The sequence below is a fragment of the Malaclemys terrapin genome, chromosome 8, assembly GCF_027887155.1.
Source record: "Malaclemys terrapin pileata isolate rMalTer1 chromosome 8, rMalTer1.hap1, whole genome shotgun sequence".
NCBI lineage: Eukaryota > Metazoa > Chordata > Testudines > Emydidae > Malaclemys > Malaclemys terrapin.
The window spans coordinates 9061476-9089092 of NC_071512.1; the positions used below are offsets into that span (position 1 = coordinate 9061476).

The following is a 27617-nucleotide window of genomic DNA, read 5'->3' on the forward strand; positions in this document are numbered from 1 at the left end:
ACCTGCCTTAAAATACAAATATTCAAAAGCGAAAACCTTACAACACAGATAATGAGGATTTGGAAGGGCCCAGGCCAATGACATAAAATAATTATTAACACCATGTGAATTCTAAAGCCGAGTCACCTCCTTCACTGGTATAATCTCCACAGAATCCAGACAAGAGGTCTGAAAGTGATCACAGCATCATAGGACTGGAAAGGACCTAGAGAGGTCATCTAGTCCAGTCCCCTGCGCTCATGGCCGGACTCAGTATTATCTAGACCATCCCGGACAGGTGTTTGTCTAACCTGCTCTTAATCTCCACTGAGGGCGATTCCATCACTGGATTACACACACACACACACAAGCAAGGGCAGGGGCAGGCCTGAGAATAGGGTGACCAGATGTCCCGATTTTATAGGGACAGTCCCAATATTTGGGGCTTTGTCTTATATAGGCTCTTATTACCCCCCACAATGTGTCCCGATTTTTCACACTTGCTGTCTGGTCACCCTACCTGAGAATGAGGCGGCTCCAGCGTGCCCATCCCCTCTTTGGGGCAGCAAGAGAGGGAGGCAGGAAGAGAACTGGTCTGGGGGAGCCCGTGGGGCCCAGGCCAGCAGGGCGGGCACAGGGCAGAAATGCCCCTGAGGGGGCCACTCTAACCCCCCTTCTCCAGCCAGCGCTCCTCGCCCCACGCTTGCTCCTCTCGCCTTCAGCAGCAGCAGGCCCCGTGGAGACGGAAGGGGGGGGGGTGACTTGGCGGGGAGCGCCCTGGGCCCGGGCCCGCTGCGCTGGCGGGTTCCCTCAGGAGCGCGGCGCTTCCCTGGCGGGGCGGGACGGGGCGGGGCGGGAGCCGAGCCCGCCCGGAGAGCAGGCAGCTCGGCGGGGCGGGGCCGCCGCTCGCCCCTCTCCCCAAGAGAAGAGCCATGCAGGCCCGGCCGAGTTCCCGGCAGGAGACGTTAGCCCTGCGGCGGCGGCTCATCGGGTAGGTGCGGCGGGGTGGGCTCGGGCACGGCGCGGAGCATAAGCGGGTCCCTCTTCCCTTCGGGCGCGGCTCGGGCTGCCCCGGCCTGCAAGGAGCCGGGTTCTCAGCGGAGCCCGCGGGCTGCGACACTGTGCGGGACGCACCGAGGCGCCCATTGCCCGCTCCTGGACGGGGCAGGGCGGGGCGGGCGGCCCCTTTCCTGACGCAACTCCCGCCGCGGTTGCGTTAGTTTGAAACTTCACGGCAGAAATTGGCTCCGCTGCGCCTCCTAGGAGCGGGGACTGTGAGCGGCGCTCTTCGGGGACCGCTTCTTTCTTCTTTCACGTCTACAGCTGTGGTGCTTTATACCGAATAGAAATAATAACCCTCCGCCCCCAGGGTCTTTGCTCCGTCTCCCAAAATCGTTAGGTTTCTTTTTCCCTCATTCACGGATCTGACGATTTGGGGAGTTTCAGAATTCCCTCCCTCTTTCAGTTTTTTCAACAGTTGAAAATCATTTTGAATCCACTTGTTCTTGAAAGGACTGTCGTTTAATCACTTTCACTGTCTTGATGATGATCTCCGGTTATGTCCACACTCAGGGTGGGGGGGAGAGTAGAGGCCTTCCATGGGTAACTACAGGCTGCAGTGAAAGGCAGGCTGCATCCACACTTGTCACTGGTGGGTAGCTACACCACTGCAGGGACAGGCTCCAGCAGTGGGGAAAGACTCTGGCAGCAGGAAGCAGTGGGATACGACATTGCTAAAATAGCAGTTTAAACAGGAGCAGCACTTCTTGGGTAGATAAAGAGCTATGTGGCGTATATGACCTGTGGGTTCAGGGCACTCTACCCACCAAAGCCCAGTACTGCTGGAACGGGGGTTGCTTCTGCACCACCTGGCTTGAAATAGCATTAACAAACACCAAATATATGGTTTTTGTCATCAGCATCCCTCACTATAAAAATTGTTCCAGAACCCCTGCCTAAAGCCAGGTCTCACAGTCTATACTGCTGTTTATACTTGGGCTAGCTGGGTGTGCTGTGTCTGTAGTCTACACACTTCCATAAGTGAAGAGGTAGCCTCAGTTACATCGCTGTAAATCCAGAATGGTTATTTTGGATTAACGCTAGAATAATTTAGGAGCAACACCAGTGCTGTTGATATGCTTTATATGGATTTATGCTGGTGGAGCTGAGATGGTGATCAGGCTCTTAGATAGAGGTCTGTAGAATCATGACTGGTGTGGAGAAAGTAAATAAGAAAGTGTTATTTACTCCTCATAACACAAGAACAAGCGGTTACCAAATGAAATTACTAGGCAGCAGGTTTAAAACAAACAAAAGGAAGTATTTTTCCACACAAGGTAGTCAACCTAAGAATATGAAGTGTAACGTCACAGTTGTGAAGGCCAAGACTATAACGGTTCAAAAATAACTAAATAAATTCATGGAGGATAGGTCCATCAATGGCTATTAGCCAGGATGGATAGGGATGGTGTCCCTAGTCTGTGTTTGCCAGAAGCTGGGTATGGGCAACGGGATGGATCACTTGATTATCTGTTCTGTTCATTCCCTAGGGGACCTGGCATTGACCACTGTTGGAAGACAGGATACTGGGCTAGATGGACCTTTGGTCTGACCCAGTATGGCCATTCTTATGTGTTATGAGGCTACTTTTGTTTATATTGCAAAATGTCTCTCATATATTTAATTTCACATATTCCACTTCATTTTATAATACTACAGCCCAAAACCAGAAGTGTAGTTGAGACATTTACAAAACAGAAGTACCTTTATTGTACTAGATTTCCTCAGCAGAGTTCAATTAATTGGCAACAGAAGAAAATGAACTATTGGACATTTCTTTGCACTTCAAAAAGATCACAAAACCCCATAGAGCTGTTGAATGCAACAAAGACAATAGCAAGGAATTGGATTACGTGACTGTTGACCTTTGAAATTAAGTTGTGTATTAAAGACCAGACTAAGGACAGACTTCTCTCAATTGGCTTTTCTTAATCTGTAAAGGTTTTATGACAAGAAGGATATGGGTGGAAAGTGAGCTCTGGTGTTAGAAGAAATGTGTTATGGGTTCAGTCGTACACACAACATGAGGAACAATCTTTCAGAATTTAATCTTCTCATAATTGATATGTCCACAGTCATCGACATTGGAAGCCAGATTTCTTAATAAGTGCTATCTTCTAAGTGCTAAAAGGAACACTGTAAACTGAAAAATCAGAGTATTTTTACCTACTATTGTTATATTGTTGTTACCAGTAAGATTGCTGTCACTGAGTTACAGTAGAGAAAAACTTTTTTCTCTATTTTTTCATTGTATTTGTGTATTTGACAGCATTTTGTGTGCATGCATTTTCAGTGTCCCCTGTGGTTTGTGTAGGTCTTTCACACAGCAATAGAGGCAAGAAAAATAGATTTTGACAATAGAGATATATGGTTATAAACCCACACAAACTGGCACAGGTACTATAACTAAGGCTACATTTATGTCACGGAGGTCATGGAAGTCACAGAATCCATCACTTCCAGAGACCTCTGTGACATTCTCTGCTTCAGTCCCAGGGGCTGCAAGACTCTGGAGCTGACAGCCAGTGGGGCCCTGGCAGAGTTCTGGCAACAGGGGGCCCCCTGAAAATTTCCAGCGACAGAATCCTGAGGAGGCCCTCCTCAGGGTTCCAGTGATGGGCAACAGCCTCGCGTGGGAGGAGGGGGATGCCTCAGGCACAAAGATGGGGTATCCCATTTTCTCTTTGGGAAAAATGGTCACTCTGCAGCTCCCAGTCGCCGTGAGCGGAGGGGAACCCCACAGCTACCAGCCTCCGCGGTGGTGGGAGAAACCATGGAGCTGCAGCAGCAAAAGGTCACGGCTTCCGTGAATTTTTGTTTATTGCCCATGACCTGTCCATGTCTTTTATTAAAAATAACCATGACAAAAGCTTAGTCTTACCTAGAACATATTCTACTTCACTGATTAGATTTCAAGTTGATGTTGTTCTTTTAATAACTACTTGAAATTACATATTTTCATCAGGTAAGAATGATCTCTCCTGCTCCCTCGGGCAGGCAGTTAGGAGCTTTACTTGTTTGGGCACCTCATTATAAAAGAACACTTATCAGTTAGGTCCCAATCTTGCAAAGAAAACTATGTGGGCAGACTGCAGCAACCATGCAGAGACTTACAGAAGTCACCGAGGTTGCATGTGGGCACAGGTCTCTCCATGTGGTTCCAATTTGCAGGATCAGAACCATATAGAGAGTACAGGGAAGGTGGGGAAAAAATACGAAAAGTTGAGAAGATCGGATTTGGGAGGAAATCTTAACAGAATTTAGTGTATGTGCCTCTTGAAGGAGACAAAGGGAGTGGAGACATATAGCTCTCTATACAATTTTAACGTAATAATAATGTAATGAGGGGACCACAGCATTTCAAATCAGACGAGACACTAGATACAAGTCCCTATATTTAAATGCTGGAGTTTGGTGGTCAGACATCCTCAGTGAAGGGCTTGTGAATCTGAAGTTGGTTTTCCCTGCTGGTCCACCAAAACCTAAGTTGGCTGACTGTTAGCGCATGGTTTGTTTGAGGGGACTGAAGTAGAGTGCAGGCAGTTCATGTTTAGTTTATTTTGAGAAAATATTGCTTCCATTTTGCCTTTGGTTAAAATTACAAAAAGATTGGCAATAGTTAATTGTGTGTGACTTTTAGATGTTTTATCAGGATCTTATAGTTCAAGAAGTTTTGTGGTTTTGATGTTTGGTACAGCTCTTCCTGCAAGCTCTTTTTTCCTGAAGATCCAGTGAAGATTGTTAGGGCAAAAGGCCAGTATATATATGATGAACATGGAAGAGAATACCTTGACTGTATCAACAATGTGTCTCATGGTAAGTTTAAAATAACATTATTCATTATCAAGTTGTTCTAAATGAAGGCAACAATATTCTGGGAGAACTCAACCAAACAGAATAAAAACAGCATTTGTTTTTCTTATGGCAATACTATGTTGCATTGCAGAAGCCCAATTTTTTTGTCATTTGATTGGAAAAGGGTGGAAAACATCTCTTGGGTCTGTAATTTGGGCAATACATTTGATTTCTTGGTGTGGATACATGAAATTTTCCCCATTTGCTTTCTGCCCAATCTTTGTAAAAACGCAGTAAACTGAAATTCACAAGATTCCTGCTTAGGCAGCCAAAAGTAGATCAACTGTTTAGCTGTAAGTAATGAATTACTTTATATGGTCTGTTCCATTTGTGTATGTTTTCCCGTAAGGCAGGGGTTTTTGTGTATATTCTCCCCTAAGACTGTTTATTTGCTTTTCCTTGACTGCTGCTTCAGTGGAAAAACATGTTTCCTCTTGCATGTATTTGGAATCTATCAAAGTGGTCAAGGCTTATAGCCCTATGCAGAGCTATGCATTTGAAGGATTTAGAAGGCAGAGTGCGCACACAGTTCAGTGGATCAAACTGGATACTACCCGATTTAGCAAGCTGATACACAGGATTCCGGAAATCTGATTAAGAATATGAACTAAAGCCATTTTTTAACAAATACAACCAGAACAACTTGTGAACCAGATGATGCACCCTAATGTAGACTCTCCAAGCATACCCGCAGTGTGTTCCCTTTATTGCAGCAGTAGTGTATCAACAGTAGTGTCAGTGGGCAAAGACAGTGTGTATTTATCTATTTGTCAACAACAAATGTCATAGGGAAAGAACTTGTATGAATGGAGAGAACATTAAAACTCCCCTTTTTTTCAGTTGGGCACTGCCATCCGGATGTAGTAAAAGCAGCACATGAACAGAATCGGTTGCTAAATACAAATTCTCGCTATCTCCATGACAATTTGGTGGATTATGCAAAGAGACTTTCTAAAACACTGCCTGAGAAGCTGTGCAAATTCTATTTTTTGAATTCAGGGTAAGTATGAGGTATTACTAGTGATAAACTCGTAGCTATACCTGAGGTATAGGTATAGTGACTATACACTTCATAGCTGCAGGATCTTGTAAGTCTGGGTGTAGATCATGCATTGTCTGGTTTTGCAGACGAGATAATAATTTCAGACTTTTTGAGAAAGCTGCTGGATTTTATCCTTTTTAAACTTTTGCTGCTCTAAAGGTTTAAATTACCAAATTATTAGGCAAACACAGACACAATGGTTTTGAAAAGCTTTTAAAAAGCAGCTTATAAAAGAAAACACGAACAGTTTATATTATTTAGATGTGTTCTCACTCTGTCATACTAAGGGTTTTTTCCTTTTCTTGCTCTGTCTGTGGTTGCTCTGGCTTACGTGGGACTTGCCAATCTTATTTTAAATTATTTTTGAGGTATGGGGATATTCAAGCGCTGGATGCTGAAATTTGAAAATGTATTATTACATTTAATGATGCATTTAAATGTTTCTATTAATGTTCCCCGTGCACTAAACAGAAATGTATACTATATTATCTCAGGATTGAATTACAGAACAAGACTAAATTCCATCATGTTTGTATCAACTAACACATACAATTCCAGCTAACTACTTTTGCCAAGAAAATATACTATACATTAGGATATGAAGTAAAATACACTTTTGATACAAAAAACTATTAAAAGTATTCTGGTTTTTAAGAGCATTTTATTCTATTTCTAAGGCTCTGCTCTATCAGGCAATAATTTTTTTCAAATAATTGTAAATCTTTAAAGGCAGTACTATCTATACTGCAATAAAAGCAGTCAGTGTAAATTTAATTTTCATAGTATTAGCTTTGATAGCTTCTTGTCTAAACTGATTTATCATAGAATTATAGAAAGGAAGGGCTGGAAAGGACCTTGAGAGGTCATCAAGTTCAGCCCTCAGCACTGAGGCAGAACCAAGTAAACCTAGACCATGCCCGACAGGTGTTTGTCCAACTTGTTCTTAAAAACGTCCAGTGATGGGGATTCCACAGCCTCTCTGGAAGCATATTTCTGAGTTTAACTATCCTGGTAGTTATGAAGTTTTTCCTAATAGCTAACCAAAATCTTCCTTGCTGCAGCTTAAGCCCATTACTACTTGTCCTACCTTAAGTGGATAGAGAATAATTGATCCCTGTCCTCTTTATAACAGCCCTTCACATATTTGAAAATCTTCCCCCTCAGTCATCTTTACGCAAGACAAAAAGGCCCGTTTTTTAAACCTTTCCTCATCGCTAAGATTTTCTAAATCTTTTATAATGTTTGTTGTTCTCCTCGGGACTCTCTCCAGTTTGTCCACATCTTTAAAGTATGGCGCTTGTAACTGAACACAGTAGTCCAGCTGAGGCCTCAGTGCTGAGTAAAGTGGGACAACTACCTCCCCATCTTACATACAACACTCCCATTAATAAACCCCATAATACACCTTTTTTACAACTGCATCACATTGTTGACTCATAATCAATTTGTGATCCACTATAACCCCCGGATCCTTTTCCACACTACTACCACCTAACCAGTTGTGCATTTGATTTTTCCTTCCTAAGTGAAGTACTTTGCAGTTGTCTTTATTGAATTTCATTTTGTTGAATTCAGACCCATTGTCCAATTTGTCAAGGCCACTTTGAATTTTAATCCTGCCCTCAAAAGTACTTGTAACCCCCTTCCAGCTTGGTGTCATCTCCAATTTTTATAAGCATTCTCTCCAATTCCATTATTCAAGTCATTAATGAAAATATTGAATAGTAACAGACCCAGGACTGATCTTTGCGGCACCCACTAGATACATCCTCTCAATTTGATAATGAACCATTGATAACTACTCTTTTGAGTATGGTCTTTCAACCAGTTGTGCACCCACCTTATATTAATTTCATATAGACTACATTTCCCTTGTTTAGCTTATGAGAATGTCATGTGAGTTCAGCCCTCAGCACTGATACTTGTCATGTATCAGAAGCATTACTAAAATCAAGCTATATCACTTTTACTGCTCCCCTCATTCACTAGGCCAGTATCCCGGTCAAAGGAGGAAATGAGGTTGGTTAGGCACGATTTATTCTTGACAAATCCATGCTGGTTATTCCTTATTATCCTCTGGATGCATACAGATGTATTCTAGTATCTTTCCATGCGTAGAAGTTAGACTAACCGGACTATAATTTCCTGGGTCCTCTTTGTTCCCCTTTTTAAAGATGGGTACGTTTGCCCTTCTCCAGCCCTCTGGGGCTCCACGTGTCCTTCAGAAGTTCTGAAAGATAATTGCTAAGGGTTCCAAGATTGCTTCAGCTAGTTCCTTAAGAATCCTAGAATTGTTAATTTCATCAGGCCCGGCCAATCTGACTATATCTAATTTATCTAAATATTCTTTAATCTGTTCTTTCCCTATTTGGTTTTTACTCCTTCCCCCCAGCTGTTAATATTAATTGTGGTGAGTATCTGGTTACATCCTTTTTAGTGAAGACTGAAGCCAAATAGGTATTAAACACCTCCGCCTTCTTGATGTCATCAGTTATTAGCTCTCCTTCCCTGCTAAGTAGAGGATCTACACTTTACTTCATCTTTCTCTTGCTCCTAATATATTTAAAGAACTTCTTACTACATTTTATGTCTCATTAGGTATAACTCATTTTGTGCCTTAGCCTTTCTGATTCCTTCCCCATGTGCTTGTGCTGTTCTTTTGTCTTGTTCCTTGGCAATTGTCCATGTTTCCACTTTTTGTAGGATTCCTTTTTGATTTTTCAGATTATTGAAGAGCTCTTGATGCAGCCATACTGGGATAGTTTGCAGTTCTGCCTTTAATATTGTCTCCTTGAGAAACTGCCAGATCGCGTGAACCCCTTTTTCCCTTGATTTTCTTCTTATGGGACTTTACCTACCAGTTCTCCGAGTCTGTTAAAGCCTGCTTTTTGGAAGTCCATTGTCCTTATTCAGCTATGCTCTCCCCCTCCCCCCCTTAGATTTCATGATTCTAAGAAAAGGATAATTTCATGGTCACTTTCACCCTAATTACTGTTGGTCAGAATCAAGTCTAAGCTGGCCATCGTCCTGGTTACTTCTATTTTCTGAAACAAAAAATTGTCCCCAATACATTCCAAGAACTTTCTGGAAATTTTGTCTTTTGTCATATTGTGTTTCCAGCAGATATCTGGGTAGTTAAAGTCCCCCATGCTTACCAGGTCTTGTGTTTCAGATTTCTGTTTGTTCTAAAAAATGCGTCATCCACCTCCTCTTCCTGATATGGTCTTTAGTAGACCCCCTACCATGAATCATCCCAATTTACCCCCCTTATATCAAAGACCTTCAACTGGTTTATCTTTCACCTCCTCCTGAACCTTAGAACAAGTGTATATATTCTTGTGATATGCCACACCTCCTCCCTTTTTATCCTGCTTCTCCTTCCTAAATAAGCTATACCCCTATATTCCAGTCATGAGATTTGTATTACCAAATCTCCCTGATGCCAGTTAAGTCATATTTTAGCTTATGTACTAATACTTCCAGTTTTTCCCATTTATTCTCATATGCCTTGCATTTGTGTATAGGCATCAAAGTTGTTGAGCAGACTCTCCCACTGATTTCCCTCTTGTTGCTCCTATGACCACATTTTAATTTTCCATGTCCACCCCAACACCTAGCCCTCTGATCAAGTTGCCTTTTTTATGCTAACTTTTGTCACCTGCCCTCTTTGAACCTAGTTTAAAGCTCTCCTCACTAGGTTGGTAAGTTACTGTATGCAGATGCTCTCCCCTTCTTGTTCAGGTGGACCCCCATCTTTTCCCAGCAAATCATCTTCCTGGAACAGCATCCTATGGTTAAAGAAGCATTCTAGCTATTATTATCCTTACTTGGCTCTCTGTAATTCCTACCCTAAAATATAGTTCTTTTCGGGTAGTCAGATTTCTGTATAAGGGTATTCATTTCTGTTTTCAGAGATGATAATTTTTCTTTCAAACTAATCACGGCTATGATTGTTTTGGCCTGCTTCTCTGGTAATTTATATCATGTACTTACCCATTGTTGTAAAATGCTTTCAGATCTTCTGCTGAAAAGTGCTATAGAACTAGGCTTGGCAGAATTCAATTTTTATTTATTTTCTTTTAATCTATTTACATTTTCAGTTACGCAAAATGGGGGCGAAGACAACTATTTAATGACAAACATTAAGAAAAATGCTAAAGCACAAATTGTCAATATCACGTCAGAATATACAAAGTCATATCCTTGATTCAAACTCTAAGTTCTCAAGCAGCATTTTTCTTATTTTGATTATCCTAGATGGAAATATTTTTCTATCTGGTTGTGTATGTACAGTGAACATTTACCCATAAACACTCAAATCCTTTCACGCCTGTAGCTAGTAAGTACAATGTAGTATCATAATCCTAGTCCTATTCCAGCCCAGTGGCCTGCAGTTTTGCACCTGTGATTATTTGCCTATACAACTGATGTCATTTTGGATGCAAAATGGCACAGCAAGGAAGGCCAAGGTTTCAAATCCTGTCCATGTATGTGCAGTGAAATAGCTTTTGAATTTTCAATTGCAGATCAGAAGCCAATGATCTTGCTTTGAGATTGGCACGACAATATACAAAACATGAGGATGTTATTGTTCTGGACCAGTAAGTATATCAAACAACGTTTAATAATATCTATGGTATTTTATTTTTGTTTAGTAATTTTAATTGCCATTTCTAAAGAAAGGGCACAGTTTTATTCAAACTACCCCATCTGCAAATTTCTTTGACATAATTTTGCCCTGTAGAGGTCCGAATGGAACTAGTGACTACACCTCTACCCCAATATAACATGACCCAATATAACATGAATTTGGATATAACACGGTAAAGCAGCGCTCGGGGGGGCTGCGTGCTACGGCGGATCAAAGCAAGTTCGATATAACGCAGTTTCACCTATGACGCAGTAAGATTTTTTTGGCTCCCGAGGACAGTGTTATATCGAGGTAAAGATGTATAACAAAAAATAGGCCTTTTAAAACACAGTAGCTAGCAAAGCAGACATAAGAAACAGCAAATATTCTGCATCTGGAGTTTTGGAGCTTAATTCTGATTTGATTCCTGATCACCACCAGCAGGTAATAATCATCCTGATACACACTGCTGTGATAGTAGAAACAAGCCATTGAAAAGCCAAAGAAATGGGGGATTGATGTCAGTTTCTTGTACCAAGTAAACAGGGGTGGAAAGTAGGGGCCAAAATCCCAAATACAGTCGACCTGGCTGATAAATTCCTGTGCAGCTATTTTGTGCTATGTGACTGTATCTTGGTCAGCTGGAATTCTAGAAAACTGTGATAATATGGAAATTACTGTTTAGCTCTGCTGCTATATTGTTTTTGTTTTAAGTGCTTACCATGGACATCTGACATCCTTGATTGACATAAGTCCATATAAATTCAGAAATCTAGAAGGACAAAAGGAATGGGTCCACGTGGTATGTACATATTGCAGCCTATATACCTTGACTATTTCAGTTAATTTATTATCCACCTCATCTGTGGCATACTAATCATAAGGCATTGTTCCTTTGTTCAGGCTCCTCTCCCAGACACATACCGTGGAATATACAGAGAAGACCATAAGGATTCAGTCCTAGCCTATGCCAACGAAGTGAAAAAAATAATTGAGCAAGCACAAAAAAAGGGCAGAAAGGTGAAAAGATCTTTCCTCATCTATTTGCTGACTTTAGCAGTGGGAATGAGTAGTAGAGTTTATCAACAGCAATAGACATTTCAGGACCATCCATGTCAGGGAATTAAGAAGCATGTAGATTGCATAAACGACAATTATACTTTCGTATTACATCCATCAGATATAATTTCTGAAGATTTGACTATATATATAACAAAGTAATAGTTTAAAAACTATTCATCCAGCTATGTAGAGTTTGCAACTTGCCTATATTACTGCAGTAACCTTTACTATTTAGTTCAAATGTTGCACGTTACTCTTCCAGATTGCTGCATTTTTCATCGAATCTTTGCCAAGTGTTGGTGGTCAGATCATTCCACCAGAAGGTTATTTCCAGATGATAGCAGAGTAAGTAGATCCCTTCAGAACCCTTTATACATGTTTTGTGTTCTTATTTATCTAAACTGAGATTAAACACCACCGTCTTTATCACAACATGCAAATAGCTTAGATTTAGTATGCTTTTGTCCTATTGAATTGTAAGCTCTTCAGGGCAGCAATATTATTACTATTTTTATGTAATGTAGAACAAGCATATCGGGTTTTTATTTCTTAACTGGTTAAAATATTTTCTGTATAAATGTGCAGTATAATTAATGTATCAATTGAAGTATCACAATTTTATGCTACAAATTTTAGAGATGGAAGTTGAGTGCCAAAAGTCTAAAATGTCCCTATTATGTTACAGACACGTACACAAGGCAGGAGGAGTTTTTGTTGCTGATGAAATTCAGGTCGGCTTTGGCAGGGTTGGCAAATGTTTTTGGGCATTCCAGCTTCAGGGAGAGGATTTCGTACCTGATATTGTCACTATGGGCAAACCAATGGGAAATGGGCACCCCATCGCCTGTGTAGCAACAACTAAAGAAATTGCAGAAGCATTTGCAGACACTGGAGTGGAGTATTTTAATACAGTAAGTGAAAAGTTAACCAAATCATTGTTTTCTGATTACATGACCAACTAAATGTAAAAGAGGACATCACTATTTAAGTGTCACAGTCCTGTAGGATACAGGTAACACGTTAACTGAAAGCAACATTGAGCTGTTATAGTCCACAAACAATGGAGGAAAGTTTTCGGCTGTTAACGTTGAAATATTTATTGATACGTAAAAACTGTGCTTTAATTTTTTTTCTCCCTATGAGCCTGACACTGTCTTTTTTTCCCTTTGAGCTTAGTTTGGAGGAAATCCTGTTTCATGTGCAATAGGTTTAGCAGTTTTAGATGTGATTGAGAAGGAACATCTTCGAGCACATGCCACACAAGTAGGCAACTTCTTGATGGAATTACTGAATCAGCAGAAGGTCAAGCATCCTATCATTGGTGATGTCAGGTATCAACAACCAATTCACATTTTCAGATAGTTTGATTTAGGTCAGCATTTATCAAATCGGAGCAACAAAGGTTGTGGCAAGCTTTTTAAATCTTGTGTTAACAGGCAATGCATCAACTAACATTCTAATATGGAACTACAGTGGGTCTGCATTCTTCACCAATTCAGCATCACAAATACTTTTTGCGTATCTCTTTCCCTCCCCCACCCCCATACAAGCTACTACAAAGATTGACTGACTTTCACTTGACTAAAATGTCTAGACTTGAATTGGCCTAGTGCCTTATGATGGCACTGCCAGATCCAAGTTAAAACACAGATATGGAAACTTGCATTGATTCTGCCATCACTAAATTCACAAACAGAACTTGAACTCAATCGGGGAATTAGAGTGTGCAGGGGAAAAAAATTAAAATCTTGTCTTGCTGTATTAATTACATTAATGACAGCGCCTCGTCTATGTTAAGACAGCTAGTAGTACCCTTTTTCTATCCCTTTAACAAACTAATCACGTTAGGAATAGAATTAGTGAAATATGAAAATATTACAACAGTATATGCTCATAGGACAGTCGCTTGTCGGAGAATAACAGAGTTCTCACTTTTTCTTTGGTGCTGATCCACTTCTTTGTAAATTATTCCTAATTCCTTCTAGCTGATTTTAGACTGAATACCTGTTTTTTCTTTTAAAGGGGTGTTGGATTATTTATTGGAGTGGATTTGATAAAAGATCAAGAGAAAAGGACCCCAGCTACTAAAGAAGCTGAGTATTTAATAACAAGGTATTTTTTTTAAGTACATACATATGTGATTATACATTAATCCATGTGATTTAACAATGTTGTAGCACTTAATGAAACAATGTTGTGAGAGGCAAGTACTAATCATTCAACACTTATACAGCATATATATAACTATGTGCATAGCCACCGGGGACTAAAATATTATGCAGACACCAAGATGATAAAATGGGTATTAACACTAAACTTGTCAATCTCCAAATACGGCTCAAAGTGATGTCTTATCCTTGAAGACTCACTGATGTCATTGGGAAGTTTGCGTAAACTTCATAGATAGAATAAGACTTATGTAGTAACCAAACTTTTAAATAAAGACACCTAATTCTTCAAAAAGTACTGAGGCTCCAATAACGCCTGTTTTTTGAAATTTTGGCTTTAGTGTATGCCAGTGGGCTGGTGTTTCTTTAACCTATAAAAAGAAGCATTGAGGATTTCAACAGTTTCAAATTACACTGTGCTGACACTTGGTATATAAAATGTCAGTGTATACATCAGAGAATGTAATTTGGATTGTATCTTGCATGCAGTCCTTAATGTGAATTTCTGTTAAAACATAAAGTAATCCCCTCTCATCTAAGCTACTTAAATATCCTGAATATTATCTACAACTTGACAATTTGTGGTGATTGGACCACAACACTTGGAGGACAGAGAATTTTTCTGGAGTCTCTATTATGCTGCCACTGCAGTAATTAATATTTTAAATATTAAGAAAAATAAATGGATTACATTTAATAATTTGACCTAAAAAGTATTTAGATTTTTAGACAAATCTTCTTCCCTCTCTAGATTAAAGAGAGAATATATTCTGTTAAGTACAGATGGTCCAGGAAGAAATGTGCTTAAGTTCAAGCCTCCACTGTGCTTTACTATGGACAATGCCAAATTAGTTGTGGACAAAATGGATGAAATATTAACAGGTAAGACTGTCAGATTAATTTTCAGCAGTTTTGGTTAGCAGGCTGAGCAAGAACTCTCCTGTTCTAATAATCTTGGCTCTGTCACTATTGTAGTGTGACCAAGGGGAAGCCATTTAGGGCAACTTTTTCAAGATGGTTTCTAACTTTAGGTGATGAATTTGAGGCAGTTGGGCCTAATTCTCAAAACTGCTTTGCACCTGTGAAAGCTAGGCCATCATTACCTATAGTAAAGCACCTAAAATTGAAGGCCATTTTAGAAAATTTTGGCCTTAACCTGTCCAGTGAAGCTCTTTAAGAGGTGAACACAATTGTACTTAATGGGGGATAACTGTGTGGGGCTCTCTTAGAACAGAGGGATACCTAGTAAAGGTGGTCTCTTGCACAGGTTCATTATATTTATCTGCTGACCAGGCACATGTTGAGAATGAGTTCAATACTTTGCATCTCTAAACTATTAACTTTTTTTACGTTTGCAGTTAGCTCAGTGGGGTCATTAATGTCTTATGTCTGAACATTGTTATGAATTTGCTTGCATTTCAGACATGGAAAGAGAAAAGACATGTGAGCTAGTAGGAAATCACCATTAACTTCAGGCCTCAGCTCTATCTGGCCAGGTAAGCATTTTATCTTTTGCAGTTTGTTTAATTAGAATCACTACACTAGTAATAACAATGCATTTGGTGTAAAGATCTAAGCAATCAAATGTTTGTCACATTTTTTTCAAAATAGATGACCCCTTCTGATATTCTAATCACTATTTTGATTTATGTAGGATCACTTCAGCTTCTCAGGCCCCACAACCATCTATTCTCCCTCAAGTGAAATGCCTGTTTTTTGATATAATTAAATCTTTATCCTTAAAGCACTTCAAAATTTGACTACTCCAATAGCAGCTGGATCCTTTAGAACCTGCTGCTATTAAAAGAATATCACCCATTGTGCTGTCTGTTTATGGTGATAGAGAGGGTAGTTGATTTTCAATGTATTTCATTGTGTTGGTTGCTGCTTATGTGACTGCTCTACTGAACCCTTGAGTAAGGCAAGCGCAACTTGGTCCATTCTGGAATCTACTCTATTCTCCTGGAGTAATCAAAGAAGAAAAACCAAATACTCTGAGCTTCCTATAAGGCATAGACCCTACCCTATTTCTGTTGATGTCATTTGGAATTTTGCCAGTAAAGGGAGTGGCAATAAGACCAGAAGCAAAAACACAATGTGGTGAACTAAGGAGAAACACTAAGATGCTTCTGCATTGCACTGGAAGTTAACTTTAGTTCAAGCAAAGGCTGTATTATCAGCTACAGCAGGTCATGCCCACATTACCTGTTTTATTCAAGCATGAAAAAGTTGCTTCTGAATTAACATATAAGCAGCAAACCTTAACTAGTATTTAGTCTAGATTTGTGAAATTAAACAGCGGGTAGAGAAATCTTAAGGCCTGATTTAATTGTCATTAAGATTAGAGATGCTGACTGCTGTAGGGGCTGGATGTCAGCTTTCAGGTGTATGCAATGTAACTGATCACAAAAACTTTATGAAGGTAGTTCTCCTTTTTAGTTGCTTATTTCCTATATCATTATAGAAGAAACAGTTGCTACAGTACATGGCAGAATCTGCAACTTTGCTTTAAATACAATGTAGGAGGAGAGGCATTGACCTGGTTAATTTCCTTCATGTTAAGAAAAATATGAAACCTGATACATACTCTACAATGTTTTAGCTTTCATCTATAGGTTCCAGACACTAATTTGACAAAATCTACTACAAAGGATCATTAAATCCCCATAACTAGTGCACATTTAGGCTAAACAATTACATTTGAATCTGCAACGTTTAGTAACGCTTCTGTAGCGGTGAAAAGCTTTAGAGAAAATACATAGGCATTGTGATATAGTTTGCTTCAGCTGTAGGAAAGGTGGTGTGGGATTCACTTAATTAGCAGCCAGTTTCAGAAAACAATGACTACCCAGGAGTTATTTTCCTATTCTAGCTCTTATGTCCCACACTTTGCAGCATTTCATTTTTCTGGTTTGAGCTATTTCAGTGACTATAACCATCTGAGCTTGGCCAAACATTCTGCCATCCCATAGAACCCAACAATCATGTGTATCTGTCCTTATTTTGCCATACTTCAGTGTCTCACCAGGTACACCACCTGATTTATTTTGTGCCAATATAAGGTCTAAAGAGCTAGACTGGTTTTCAGCCATAGGTTTCAAACAGATGGTTCTCGGTCCCAAACTGTACAAAAGTTCCCTATGAATTGCCTTCTGGAGGACATGTTTAGTGAGGAAAGAGGAGGTCTAATCTATACTTTGTTAGGAGGGGGGAAGGGGCTAGCTCAGTGGTTTGAGCATTGGCCTGCTAAACCCAGGGTTGAGAGTTTAATCCTTGAGGGGGCCACTTAGGGATCTGGGGCAAAATCTCCCCCACTTCCATTGCTTATGAGAAGTAGTGAGCAGTGAACTGAAATACGGAAGGGAAAGAGAGAGAGTTAATTGCACAAAATGGCAGTGCTACTCTACTAGACCATGGAAGCTGTTACAGGGAACAGAGAACCTATTTTCTACAGAGTCTAATAAAGGTGTTAAACAGATTATTATGTTGCTGCCTTGCATATCTGTATTGTGGAAGCATAAGCTCTTTCCACCCACAAAGTCACCATAGATCTTGTGGAGTGACCCTGGATGCCATCGGGAACAGAAGCACTGACACCTTGGCAGGCAATAAAGCCCAATCTTCTTGTCAGTTCAGTACACCTGATATAAATCTTTAGTGCTCTTTAACCATCTGAAGTGTGCTACAGTTTTTTCTGTTGGGTGCTGTGGCTTTGGACAGAATGAAGGGAGTATAATTTCCTTGTGAGGTATGGAATGATGATTCTGGGATTCTTAGCAGCATGGTGTCATGTTACAATAGAGTTCTTATATGGTATAGAAGTGCCACTTCAGAAACCTCACTTAGCAGACATAATGGTAACTAAAAGACAGTTTTCGTAGATAGGCAGAATGGAGATACAAGTCAGTGGCCCCACTGTGGTATGGGCTTTTAATGCCACTGGAAGGCTTCCACAACTATTGGCTGAACCACTTGAACTACTCTGAGAAATCTGGATAGCCGAGGGTTCTGTCAAGGAACCAGATAATCCTGCAAATAGGATGTTTCTTATAAGCGGATACCTGGCATGTTATGGTGCTGGGCTAAAGTCTCTTGTTTACATCTTCCTGAATAAAGTCCAGGATTGTTGATATTTGTTGTACTGTTCTTGACACCATGAGCTAAACCTAGTCCACAGGGAGGAGTAGACCTTTAGTATTGAAGCTCACCTAGTAAAGAGGACAATTCCCCACCCAGTGGAGGATAGCTCTAGCACACCTAATACTTCCCATCTCAAGAGCCAGGATATCAGCTGTAGATGATTTGGGTGTGGATGGAGGAATATGCCTTGGTAAAGGGTGTCTCATCTCACAGGTAGCTGCAACAGTGGCTCCAAGTTCAGTTCTATCTGGTTGGAGAACTATGCTCTCCTTGGCCACTGAAGACCTAGTATCAGCTTTGCTGCTTCTCTCTGTATCATCTCTTCTAGAAGTAGAAAGGGCAGAAATGCATATACAGGCTATAGTGCCATCTGCAAAAGAGCATCCATCCCCAGGGATTCCTCTGGTAGATTATTTCAAATGTTTGTTGTTCTTGTGATGGGTGAATAGGTTGACCACCAGAAAGCTGAACTTGTGCAAAATCAGAATGGACTTCCTGAGTCAGACACTGTTCTGAGCCAAGTCTGTCTTGGTTCAGCTCTCCTTTTACATTTATTGCTCCTCTAGCAGGGAGAATCCTCTGTGCCTGTTCCTCTCCCTCTTTTGCAAGTAGTTACTCCACATTCCTCATAGGTTAATATACACCAGAATGGGAGTCCTGTCTGACTGGATCAGAAGCCCTCTTAGTTCTGAAATCTCCATTGCACTAGCTTACACATTTGAGCTCCACAGGTTGATGCTTCTTCCCCCAGGGTTCCAGGTGCCTAGCACTGTCCTGTGCCCCAGCTGTTCTTCCCATTCCATCTAGGCACAAGTACCAAGAGTCTGGAATGCATACAGGGAGATGTTCTGGGGGATAATGCATTAGCTGAGTATTCAACACATGGCTCAGAACCAGCACCTGATGCATGCATTCTTGTGAATGGATCTATGCTTTTATTAGGAAGTACTGGAGATAATGTATAGGGGACCTTGTCCATGGGTTTATTTCTGTGCATGAAAATCAGCATCTGTGTCAATATTTAACTATGGTCTCATGCACTTTACCAATATCAATATCAAGTCCTGGATTGTGAGGAATTTGTCCAGGGATGGGTAGACCGCTGGTTGCTGAGGTGGATGCTATGGCCCTTGCCTAAAGTCTCATTGCAGCAAGTGTGATCTGCCACCAAGGCTGCTAGGATGGCCCGTCCTTCATAACTAGGCTACTGTGGCTCTTCCAAAGGGCAGGATAGTCTGAGGATGGCCCCTGAAACCTTGAGTCCCTTTTATCTCTCTATCAGGTGGTTGTTTAGGAGAGATATTCAGTATGATTACTATATCTTTTGTATGAGCTAGTACTGCAGAATTAATCTAGAACAGCATTTTGCCATGGCTGAGGGGAGCTCGAAGAGTCTGGAAATAAGTAGTGGATTGTTGGTTCAAGGTGGCTGAAGCTATCCCACTGCTGATTATGCAGAGGAAGAAGAAAATTAAAATTGCCAAAGAACAGGTGGGAGCAAAGTGGTGCTTGACTGCTGTTGCAGAAGCAGGAGATTAAGCAGCCGTGGAGGTAAGAGGAGTGGTGGGGGAGTTGTCTGGAAATGCACATGTCCTGCTACAGCTTTAGACTGCCTCTGGAAATTGCAAAGGGGGGGGGGTGGGAAATAGGAGAGAGGGAAATAGAGAACAGCCCATCTCTGTGCTGTATTAAGCAATTTGGAAAAAGTGCAGCTGTAAAGCCAGAGACAGGGAACAACTTTAGGAGCTAAAGTTATTTTTCATTAAGTCAAGCTTAGTGTCCTTTAAACTAACATCTCTAAATCCATTCTACCAAAAGAAAAAACCCTTACCAAAAAAATTAAATTAAGCTCTAATTTGTAAACCTTTAGGTAGTAAATGAGTGCTAGAACTAAATCTGGTGCTAGTCCTGACAATTTAACAAATGCTTCTACAGTAGATGGTTTCCACCAAGCCCCCTGGCATTACTCCATTAACACTATTGACCTTTTTAGGTACACTTACTCCCAATGGAGTTTAGTTTACCTTCGGTACTAGGGAATGCAGTTATTGTAAGGTGGGAAAGGAAATGCAGCAGAAGTTAAAAACCATACAAGAGAGAATGAACCATTAAAGAGAGAGTCAGTTACTTGTGTGTAAGGTCAGCTTGTAGTCTTGGTTTTCAGGTGCTCTGTTAGGTTAATCCTTTTAAGAACTAAAATTTCAGCCAGACTGCTTAAAATTTAGGTGTCTCTGCTACATTGAAATATCAAAGCTATGCTAGGTATGTGGCAATGTCACTTTGAAATGGTTCTTCCAGTTCTCATCAAGAAAGCCCAACAGTAGGTGCCATTAACTAGAGTACTCTGAGCTGGTATTTGGAGTAGTCAGTAAACCTAGAATAAGAGATACTGCAGTGAGTAGGTACAATGCAGGACAAGAGTTTGTGAGGAATTGATATTCCTACCCCTGGAGAAATAGGGTAACCTGCACAATTTTGGACTGGCATTTTAAATATGCCAGTTCCATCGTTACAGGTTGTTTGATTTATATCAAGTCAGAAAAGTTGTTTGTCTTTATATTAGAAATTCAAGTTCTGTCTATCCCACTTTTCCTGGAAGGCTAGAAACCGGGGGGGTGGGGGGGGAGAGAAAGATTAAGTCACAAGTTCAAGGACATGAGACCTGCACACAAATGAGGAAATTTTTTAGTCACTATTTAAGACACCGTTTAACAATGCCTGTTAAAAGCAGGAGAAAGAGGGATTCTTCCCCTTAGTCTCCCCCTCCACAGTTCTGATCCTTCAATGAAGCTACCTGCAAACATCCATTATCAGTCTCTGCCTAGATCAGTGGTTCTCAACCTGCGGCCCAATCAGCACAGAGCTGTAGCTCATGTGACATCCTTAGTGCCATACAGGTAGTATTGGATGCACCCCACATAAAACAATGGTAAATAGGTTGAGAACCCTCCTCGCCTAGGATTTGGCTTCTTTCTAGAAAGCCAAGGCAAAGTCAACTACTAGTACACATAGTTAAGCTTAAAGGATCATTACAGTTGTCTGGAAAACAAGATATTCAAAAGCTGCCACCACTCCTGGACAGCTCAATTTCAGTGAGGGATTTCTACTGAGTTTTCTGTTCTGTAAACTCACGATTGAGTTGGAGCAGATGCTCATTTTCAAGTGTGAGCACACCACTGACCAACACAGTCTGGTTTTAAAGTCCAACCTTTAACTGTGATGAAATTGCTATGAACAACTAATTTTACTTCAGTTCTGGAAGCAGTACACCCAAGTTGTACTGATACAGCTGAAGAATAGCACAAGACACTAGATTACACCTTTTTTATTTCAAAAGCTAGGATAGCTTCAATATCCATGTCATGGTGAATCAGAACACATGTAAAATACCTTACAATACATTAGATTCCAAAAAGGTACCAAAAAGTACAGTAAAATTAACACTTCCATTACAGGAAATGTATGACACAAAAACAATACAAAATAAAAAGGTGGAAAGTGACACTGGTTCCCTAAGATACATCTCATTCTGTACAACTGGAGTAATGCAGAGTCCATAGTAAACTCCAAGAGGCAGTCCCTAGTTGCAGAGCTGCAGCTTTAAGCAGACCCTCAAAATCAGTTTCAGTTTAACCTATTAATAAAATCATTAATTAATATCTTCAGCAAGACTGAAGTTTACACACCACACTGTCTAGACAACTAGTTATCTGTAAATATTAAACATGTAAGACATTTCCAGGGAGCTCTTGAGTAAGATGCACATTTAACAGGCCATAGAAATTTATTGTAAAGTTAAATTTGGTACATAATTGTAATATCCATCTACAGCATTGAGTACAAAACCTATGCAGTCATTTTCTAAAAGAGACCATGCCACTGCATACCTGAATAAATTTGATCAATATGGCTTGTAATTATTCTGATGACCACCACGTCTTGGACTTTTCCCATAATTTGCACTGCCTTGACCTATAAACAAGAGATCAAATGCATTAAGCTGCTATTACTTATGGTGCTCATACCCAATACATTTCTCTTTACTTACTGTAATCATAGCCTGGTCCATATTCATAATACCCACATCCTGAATAATCATAGCCTCCATAGCCACCATAACCTTGCTGATAGCCGTATCCTTGATTCCCATAACCCTGGGTCCAGTAATTGCCATAACCTGGATTCCAAATTTGACTTTGAGCTACAGAAGGGAAAACCATCCACAAAATCCCATTTTAGTACAAGCGTCTTAGTTCTGAATGCGTCCATACTTAAGTAGCGTGTGCAACACTTACCACCTCTTCCACCTCTGCCTCTTCCTCCATAGCTGCCTCTTCCTCCACCACTACTGAATTGTTGCTGCTGGTATACTTCCTTTGGCTGCGCTACCTTGATCTCACACTGAAAAAAAGCAAGAAGAGCAGTGTGCTTAAGTACAACACTGCCTTTGTAACTGAAAATGTAAAGTAGGGGAGCTGTGATTTTACTGGTCTACTACAGTGGCTCTCAACCTTTCCAGACTACTGTACCCCTTTCAGTAGTCTGATTTGTCTTGTGTACCTCAAGTTTCACCTTACAAAAAACAAAAATAAATACTATTTCTGAAAAATTGCTTACTTCCTCCTTGAGAGCCACTGGTCAAGAGGATCCAAATAAAGAGATCCCAGAAGTTTAAATTGGTAGTCTTTTGCAGATTTGAGATTTTAAATCAACAGTGCTTGTGGATATTCCGCTCCTGTTTACTGCTGCAAGGTCACCAGGGAGTGCTATTAAAGGGGCACAGTCAGACTGAAGTCAAAATGATCATGTTAAGATTTAATAGCTGTTGTAGTGATTTTAAGTTTAAATTTTGTGCATTTAACAGCACTTCAGCTAATTTATTGGTGTAGGTCTCACAGTAAGTTACCTACCCTAAAATATTAAAGTTATTTTAAAACCACAAGGGGACTTGCACAAGTGTAGCAGCTGAACTCATTTTCTGAGGTTAACACTATCCTTTACAAAACTTGCTGCAGTATCAGCGGAAAAGTCTATTCTTTGAGAAATCCCAGAAGAGTATGTATGCATGCATGCCTGCCAGAGCCCTTCAAGTAATAGTCCAACTTAATTAATGAAATACAAGTTGTCCTTACTGCATCCGTGTACCTGAAGACCAGAAATGAGTCACTACAACAATTATTTCAGAAAGCATGAGATTCAGTTTAAACTAGATACCAACCTCTGAAATTGGGGAAATAATTGCTTCAAGTTGAATCATTTCCTACCTTGCTTCCGCTAACATTATGGAATTTTTTTTCCAAGATCTTCTTGACTGGATCTTCTTCCTTGAAAGTGATGAACACAAAGCCTCTCCTTTTGTTGGTCTTTGGATCCATTGGAAGTTCAATTGCTTCAATCTGAAAAACATTAAATATTACAATTTCAGGACCATTACTTTTCACTGTATTGTTACGTTCTGTATTTCATGCCCGAACATGTTAGCATTATCATGGTATTTATGATACAGAATAGCATAAACTTTCTTTAAGCCAATTCATACAAGTTTAGAGCTCCAGCCTTCCAAAATAGGATTTAAATATGGGGATAAATGTTCCCAAATTACAGAACAAGTACTCAATTAGACCACAAAAATGTCAAGTGCACATCAGGCAATTTCTGCCTTGAGCTGTAGTGATGGTCATCTTTTTACGTGCATGACTTTTTGAAAGTCAAACCCTTATAATTTTAAGTTACTACTATAACAAATGCTTAGCGTTTTGAATAGTTCAAGGTATTCTGGAACAGAAGTTATGTAAACTTGAAGATCCAGTCTATGTTCAGTTTACAAAATATAATTACAGCATATACTGCTGTATTTCAGCCCGTACCGGGATTAAAGTTACATACCTCTCCAAACTCTCCAAAGTATTCCCGGATTTTCTCTTCTGTGGCTTCAGGGTTAAGTCCACCAACAAAAATTTTCTTCACTGGATCTTTTTTCATTGCCATGGCCTTCTTGGGGTCAATAAGTCGCCCATCTAACCTGTGTTCTTTCTGTTCCAATACCTGCAAATAATTTGGTATGGCAAGATTAATTCGTGTAAAAGGAGATTTTCACTAGAATTTATAAAGATCAGAGGTATAATCTTAAACTCACCTTGTCAACACTTCCAGCTTCTTTGAACAAAATAAATCCAAAACCTCTTGATCTTCCTGTGTTCGGGTCCATCTTTATTGTACAGTCAGCCACTTCACCAAATTTAGTGAAGTAGTCTTTCAAGTCTTTTTTGCTTGTATCCCAGCTGAGGCCACCAACAAACATTTTCCTGAAATTTCATAGGGGTAAAGTTATTAAATTAAGAATTGTTACAGCAGTAGACAGTATGATGTACATGAATAGCTATATGCCTCCTGTGCATTGTGAGGAACAAGGCCAAAGGCAAGAAGTGGATTCAATGGCCTGTTAATATATGCCATTTCAAAGGTATTGCTATTAAAGGACTTGGCAATCTTTTGTATTTCATTTTAAAGACCTTTATCCAAATTAAAAGGATTTATGCAGTGTTTCCTAAGAGTTCTTGGTGCAAGAAGATGAGCAGAGACATTACTCAGTTACTGCTCGAAACAAAGGTTTGTAGTCTTTAAGCCTCAATATTCTGTTAACAGTACTTTACTGACTGCCACTTATAACTTTCTAGCTTATAAAAAAAATAAATGTGGAGTACTTAATATTCTCAATTTAGTTTTTGGGATAAGAGTTAACATCCATAAAGCTGAAACATGTGCTTTTGTATTCAAGGATTTTGGCCCAGTTCCTCAACATGGTTAATGTCACATCTACATGACAAATGGTTACAAAATGGTATCAGAGGCAGGGAACAACCAACTTACAATTCTATAGCTAGAACCCTGAAAGCTCTTTGTTAAAAAAGGTTTATGAAAAAGCAGCCAGAAAGGGGTTTCCCTACTCTCTTGCATAGTAAATTTAAGACTATCTAGTTTAGAAAATTTGAGTATTCGTGAAATTGACATCAAGGGTAGGAAGTGAAAACAGCCACCAATGGGGAAGAGATTTAAATCAAGAAATTTAGAACTTAAAGGATATTCAGCTCCCCCAGCTCATCTATTCAGATTAGAGCTCAGAAAACAATTCAAGATCCAACAGGAACTCCAGCAAAGTGAACTGAAGTTATTTGATGTTACTTTTTGGCTTCCAATTCAATCTAGTTGATAATTTAAGTGTTCCCAGCAAGGAAAAAGCCTTAAAATGTATGTTACTCCATCTATCTTTTTATCCAAAAAGAGCTGTAATTATCAGGCAAGTGGACCATTTCCTGATGGAGAGATTCTAGTTTGCACCTGCTTTAAAGAGTATACATGTCATTAGTCCAACTGGAAAGTAAGAATGTGTTTTTGAACAGTTCATCCTGACAGCCACACTAACCCCACCCTTGCAAAATGGTTAAATTTACCAAACTAGGCATACACCCTTTACCATGAGGTGTGAAAATCATGTAAATCTGAATTTTTGCAAGGCTTCTTTAATCTGCACTGACTGACAAATAGGCTTGAGTAATCTACAGTGGCACTTTTGCTTTAATGGCAAGGCAATTCTGTAGTTACACTTTAGAGATTGCATTGTATGGTGAATTCTGGCAGTTTAGTATTACAATATCCTGTAATGCTTTCAAATAGTTTATAATACAAGGATCTCTGACAGTTTCATCCCTAGATTTTGGGGCAAATTCTAGTCCCTGCACTGAAAAAAGATCAACCCCCATGAGGAAGCAGGTACAGTAGCACAATCACATCTCCTACTCTGCTGCAACCATAGGTTGGCACTGCACTTCAGAGAATTCAAAAATTCTGCCCTACACACTGATTTGCACAGTATGTTATCCAGTGGCCTAGCTCCCACACTCCTCAGGCCTGCTGGACAAGCAAACTGTCATAAGGAGCAGAACCACGCCATTGTGAAGCATCCAAAGATTGGAGGCTCATGTGAGTGTATTTGGACCTTAATCACAAGGCTTCAAACTAAGGACAGAAGTTAAGCTTGAATGGAAAAGAGGGCATAATCCACAACTCTCCAAAATACAGCGCATGTGTATTTTTCAAATCAGGCATAATTGTGCACTAGTAGGCACCAATATGGGGGTGGTAATAGTAGCAAGTCTCAAGAGATAGTTGGATGAGAGCCAACACTGGAAAAACTACACCCTCTCTCCCAAAGTCACGAGAGAGTAAGGCCTTGTGTACACTAGAAAATTAAGTCATCTTAACTGCATCGCTCAAGGGGGTGAAAAATTCACACCTCAACTGCATAATTAAGCCACCCTAGCCCCCAGCATGGCAGTGCTAGATTGACAAATTTTTTTCCCCCCATCTCCTGGGCTGGTGGCTTTACTTATGCCAACAGGCAAAACCGCCTACCAGCAACATAGGTAGTTGCATCTAAGCTGAAGTGCCACAGTGGTGCAGCTGCAACTATGCCACTGAAGCATTTCAAATGAAGCCAAGCCCAGTTAGCAGACAATGCACCAAGGAATATACTGTAGTAAGTAGTGTAGGGCATGTAACGTACGCGTTCCCTTTCTACCCTAGGATGCCATCTCTCCCCAGATACTTTCCTAGACTCCCACCAACCATTTTCAGGGAGACGGGCTCTTCCGATACGTTATTCAAACCCGGCCAGTAGCGGGATTGGAATGACTAGTGGAGGGGCCCGGCCCCCAGGCCGCAGAGAGGAAGTTCTCCAGCCCGTACAGCGGGGAAAGCGAGGCCCCGCCACGCTTCCCCGCTCGGAAGACCCGGGCGCCGCAGCCAGCGGGGCGCGAGGCGAACTCTGCCATTTCAGAGCGCGCGGAGCCAGCCGGCGGCATCCCCGCCCCTCCCCCAGCCTCCACATGGCGCCAACAAAAGGCAGCTCCCGAACAAAGGGAAGGCCTCGGCTGCTGCAGCGCCCGGCCCGCTCATTGGCCGCCGGGCTGCGCCGAGCCGGCCCTCCACGGCGGGGCCGTTCCGCGGCCCTACCCCGAGCGGCCGAGACGGTCTGAGCGGCCGGGCCGCCTACCCTCCCCCGCCATTTCCGTTACCGCGACAGGCAGCCGCGCGCGCGGCCTACTGATCCGCGACCGCGCGGCACATGGCGGCGGAGAGCGGGGCCCGCGGCGAGGGGCGACACCTACCCCGCATCCTCCTCGTTCTTGCTGGCGTTGATCTGGTCGCCTTCGGCTCCGTTCTGGCTGGCGGCCACCGGCGCCGCCGCTCCGCCGCTCTCGGCCTGCTGCTCCCCGGCGCCTTCGGCCGCTTCGTGCCCGTTCTGGGTGGCGTCGGCGGGATCCGCCACCTGCTGCTCCACTTCGGACATCCTGCCCGTCTCCCGAGGCCGGAGACAGAACCGCCTGCGACACAAGCGTAGCGCACGGTCAGAAAGGCCGCGGTCCTGCCGCCCGCCCCGCGGCTCGGCCCCGGCCCGCCCGGCGAGACTCACCTTAAAACCCGCTCTCGATAAAATCCGGGCCGGCCGGAATCGGATTAAAATCCCCGCGTGAGCTCGATCGGGGATCCCTTCGCGCGGCGCTCGGCTGCTCTTTGACCGGCCCCGCCGTCACCCCTCCCCCGCGAGAGACACGCACTCTCCAGCCCGCACCGCAGCCTTCCGCGCGCGGCCGCCTTTATAGCGCGAGAGCGAGCGCTCGAG

The 27617-nt window shown here is 41.4% G+C and overlaps 2 protein-coding genes across 4 annotated transcripts; one reads left to right on the forward strand and one right to left on the reverse strand.

Moving 5' to 3' along the window:
• The first annotated feature begins 843 nt into the window (after positions 1-843).
• On the forward strand, positions 844-23368 carry PHYKPL (5-phosphohydroxy-L-lysine phospho-lyase). The gene is made up of 13 exons (XM_054037333.1): positions 844-970; positions 4736-4854; positions 5734-5893; positions 10462-10536; positions 11280-11367; positions 11469-11585; positions 11890-11972; positions 12313-12538; positions 12804-12958; positions 13650-13739; positions 14547-14677; positions 15218-15291; positions 23237-23368. Exons 1-12 carry the CDS (start codon positions 912-914, stop codon positions 15262-15264), a joined length of 1350 nt encoding a protein of 449 aa, XP_053893308.1. The 5' UTR covers positions 844-911; the 3' UTR covers positions 15265-15291; positions 23237-23368.
• HNRNPAB (heterogeneous nuclear ribonucleoprotein A/B) lies at positions 21245-27583 on the reverse strand. Of its 3 annotated transcripts, none has more exons than XM_054037335.1 (8): positions 27408-27581; positions 27103-27318; positions 24072-24240; positions 23822-23980; positions 23200-23331; positions 22231-22336; positions 21823-21907; positions 21245-21569 (listed from the first exon to the last, which is right to left on the reverse strand). In XM_054037335.1, exons 2-7 carry the CDS (start codon positions 27282-27284, stop codon positions 21837-21839), a joined length of 819 nt encoding a protein of 272 aa, XP_053893310.1. In that variant the 5' UTR covers positions 27285-27318; positions 27408-27581; the 3' UTR covers positions 21245-21569; positions 21823-21836. The 3 variants fall into 3 exon arrangements, with proteins under 3 accessions (XP_053893310.1, XP_053893312.1, XP_053893309.1); XM_054037337.1 differs by lacking the exon at positions 21245-21569 and adding an exon at positions 21984-22136 and having other exon boundaries at positions 21701-21907; positions 22222-22336; positions 27408-27583; XM_054037334.1 differs by lacking the exon at positions 21245-21569 and having other exon boundaries at positions 21701-21907.
• Between the last annotated feature and the right edge of the window lie 34 nt (positions 27584-27617).

Bases quoted from the DNA above. Each gene is read 5' to 3' on its own strand.
- PHYKPL (XM_054037333.1), top strand. From the start codon at position 912: ATGCAGGCCCGGCCGAGTTCCCGGCAGGAGACGTTAGCCCTGCGGCGG. The intron at 971-4,735 runs GTAGGTGCGGCG...TGTTTGGTACAG, and splicing joins CTGCGGCGGCGGCTCATCGG to CTCTTCCTGCAAGCTCTTTT. The intron at 13,740-14,546 runs GTATTTTTTTTA...TTCCCTCTCTAG, and splicing joins GCTGAGTATTTAATAACAAG to ATTAAAGAGAGAATATATTC.
- HNRNPAB (XM_054037337.1), bottom strand. From the start codon at position 27,284: ATGTCCGAAGTGGAGCAGCAGGTGGCGGATCCCGCCGACGCCACCCAG. The intron at 23,332-23,821 runs GTATGTAACTTT...AATGTTTTTCAG, and splicing joins ACTTTGGAGAGTTTGGAGAG to ATTGAAGCAATTGAACTTCC. The intron at 22,137-22,221 runs GCACACGCTACT...TCCCTTCTGTAG, and splicing joins TGGAAGAGGTGGTAAGTGTT to CTCAAAGTCAAATTTGGAAT.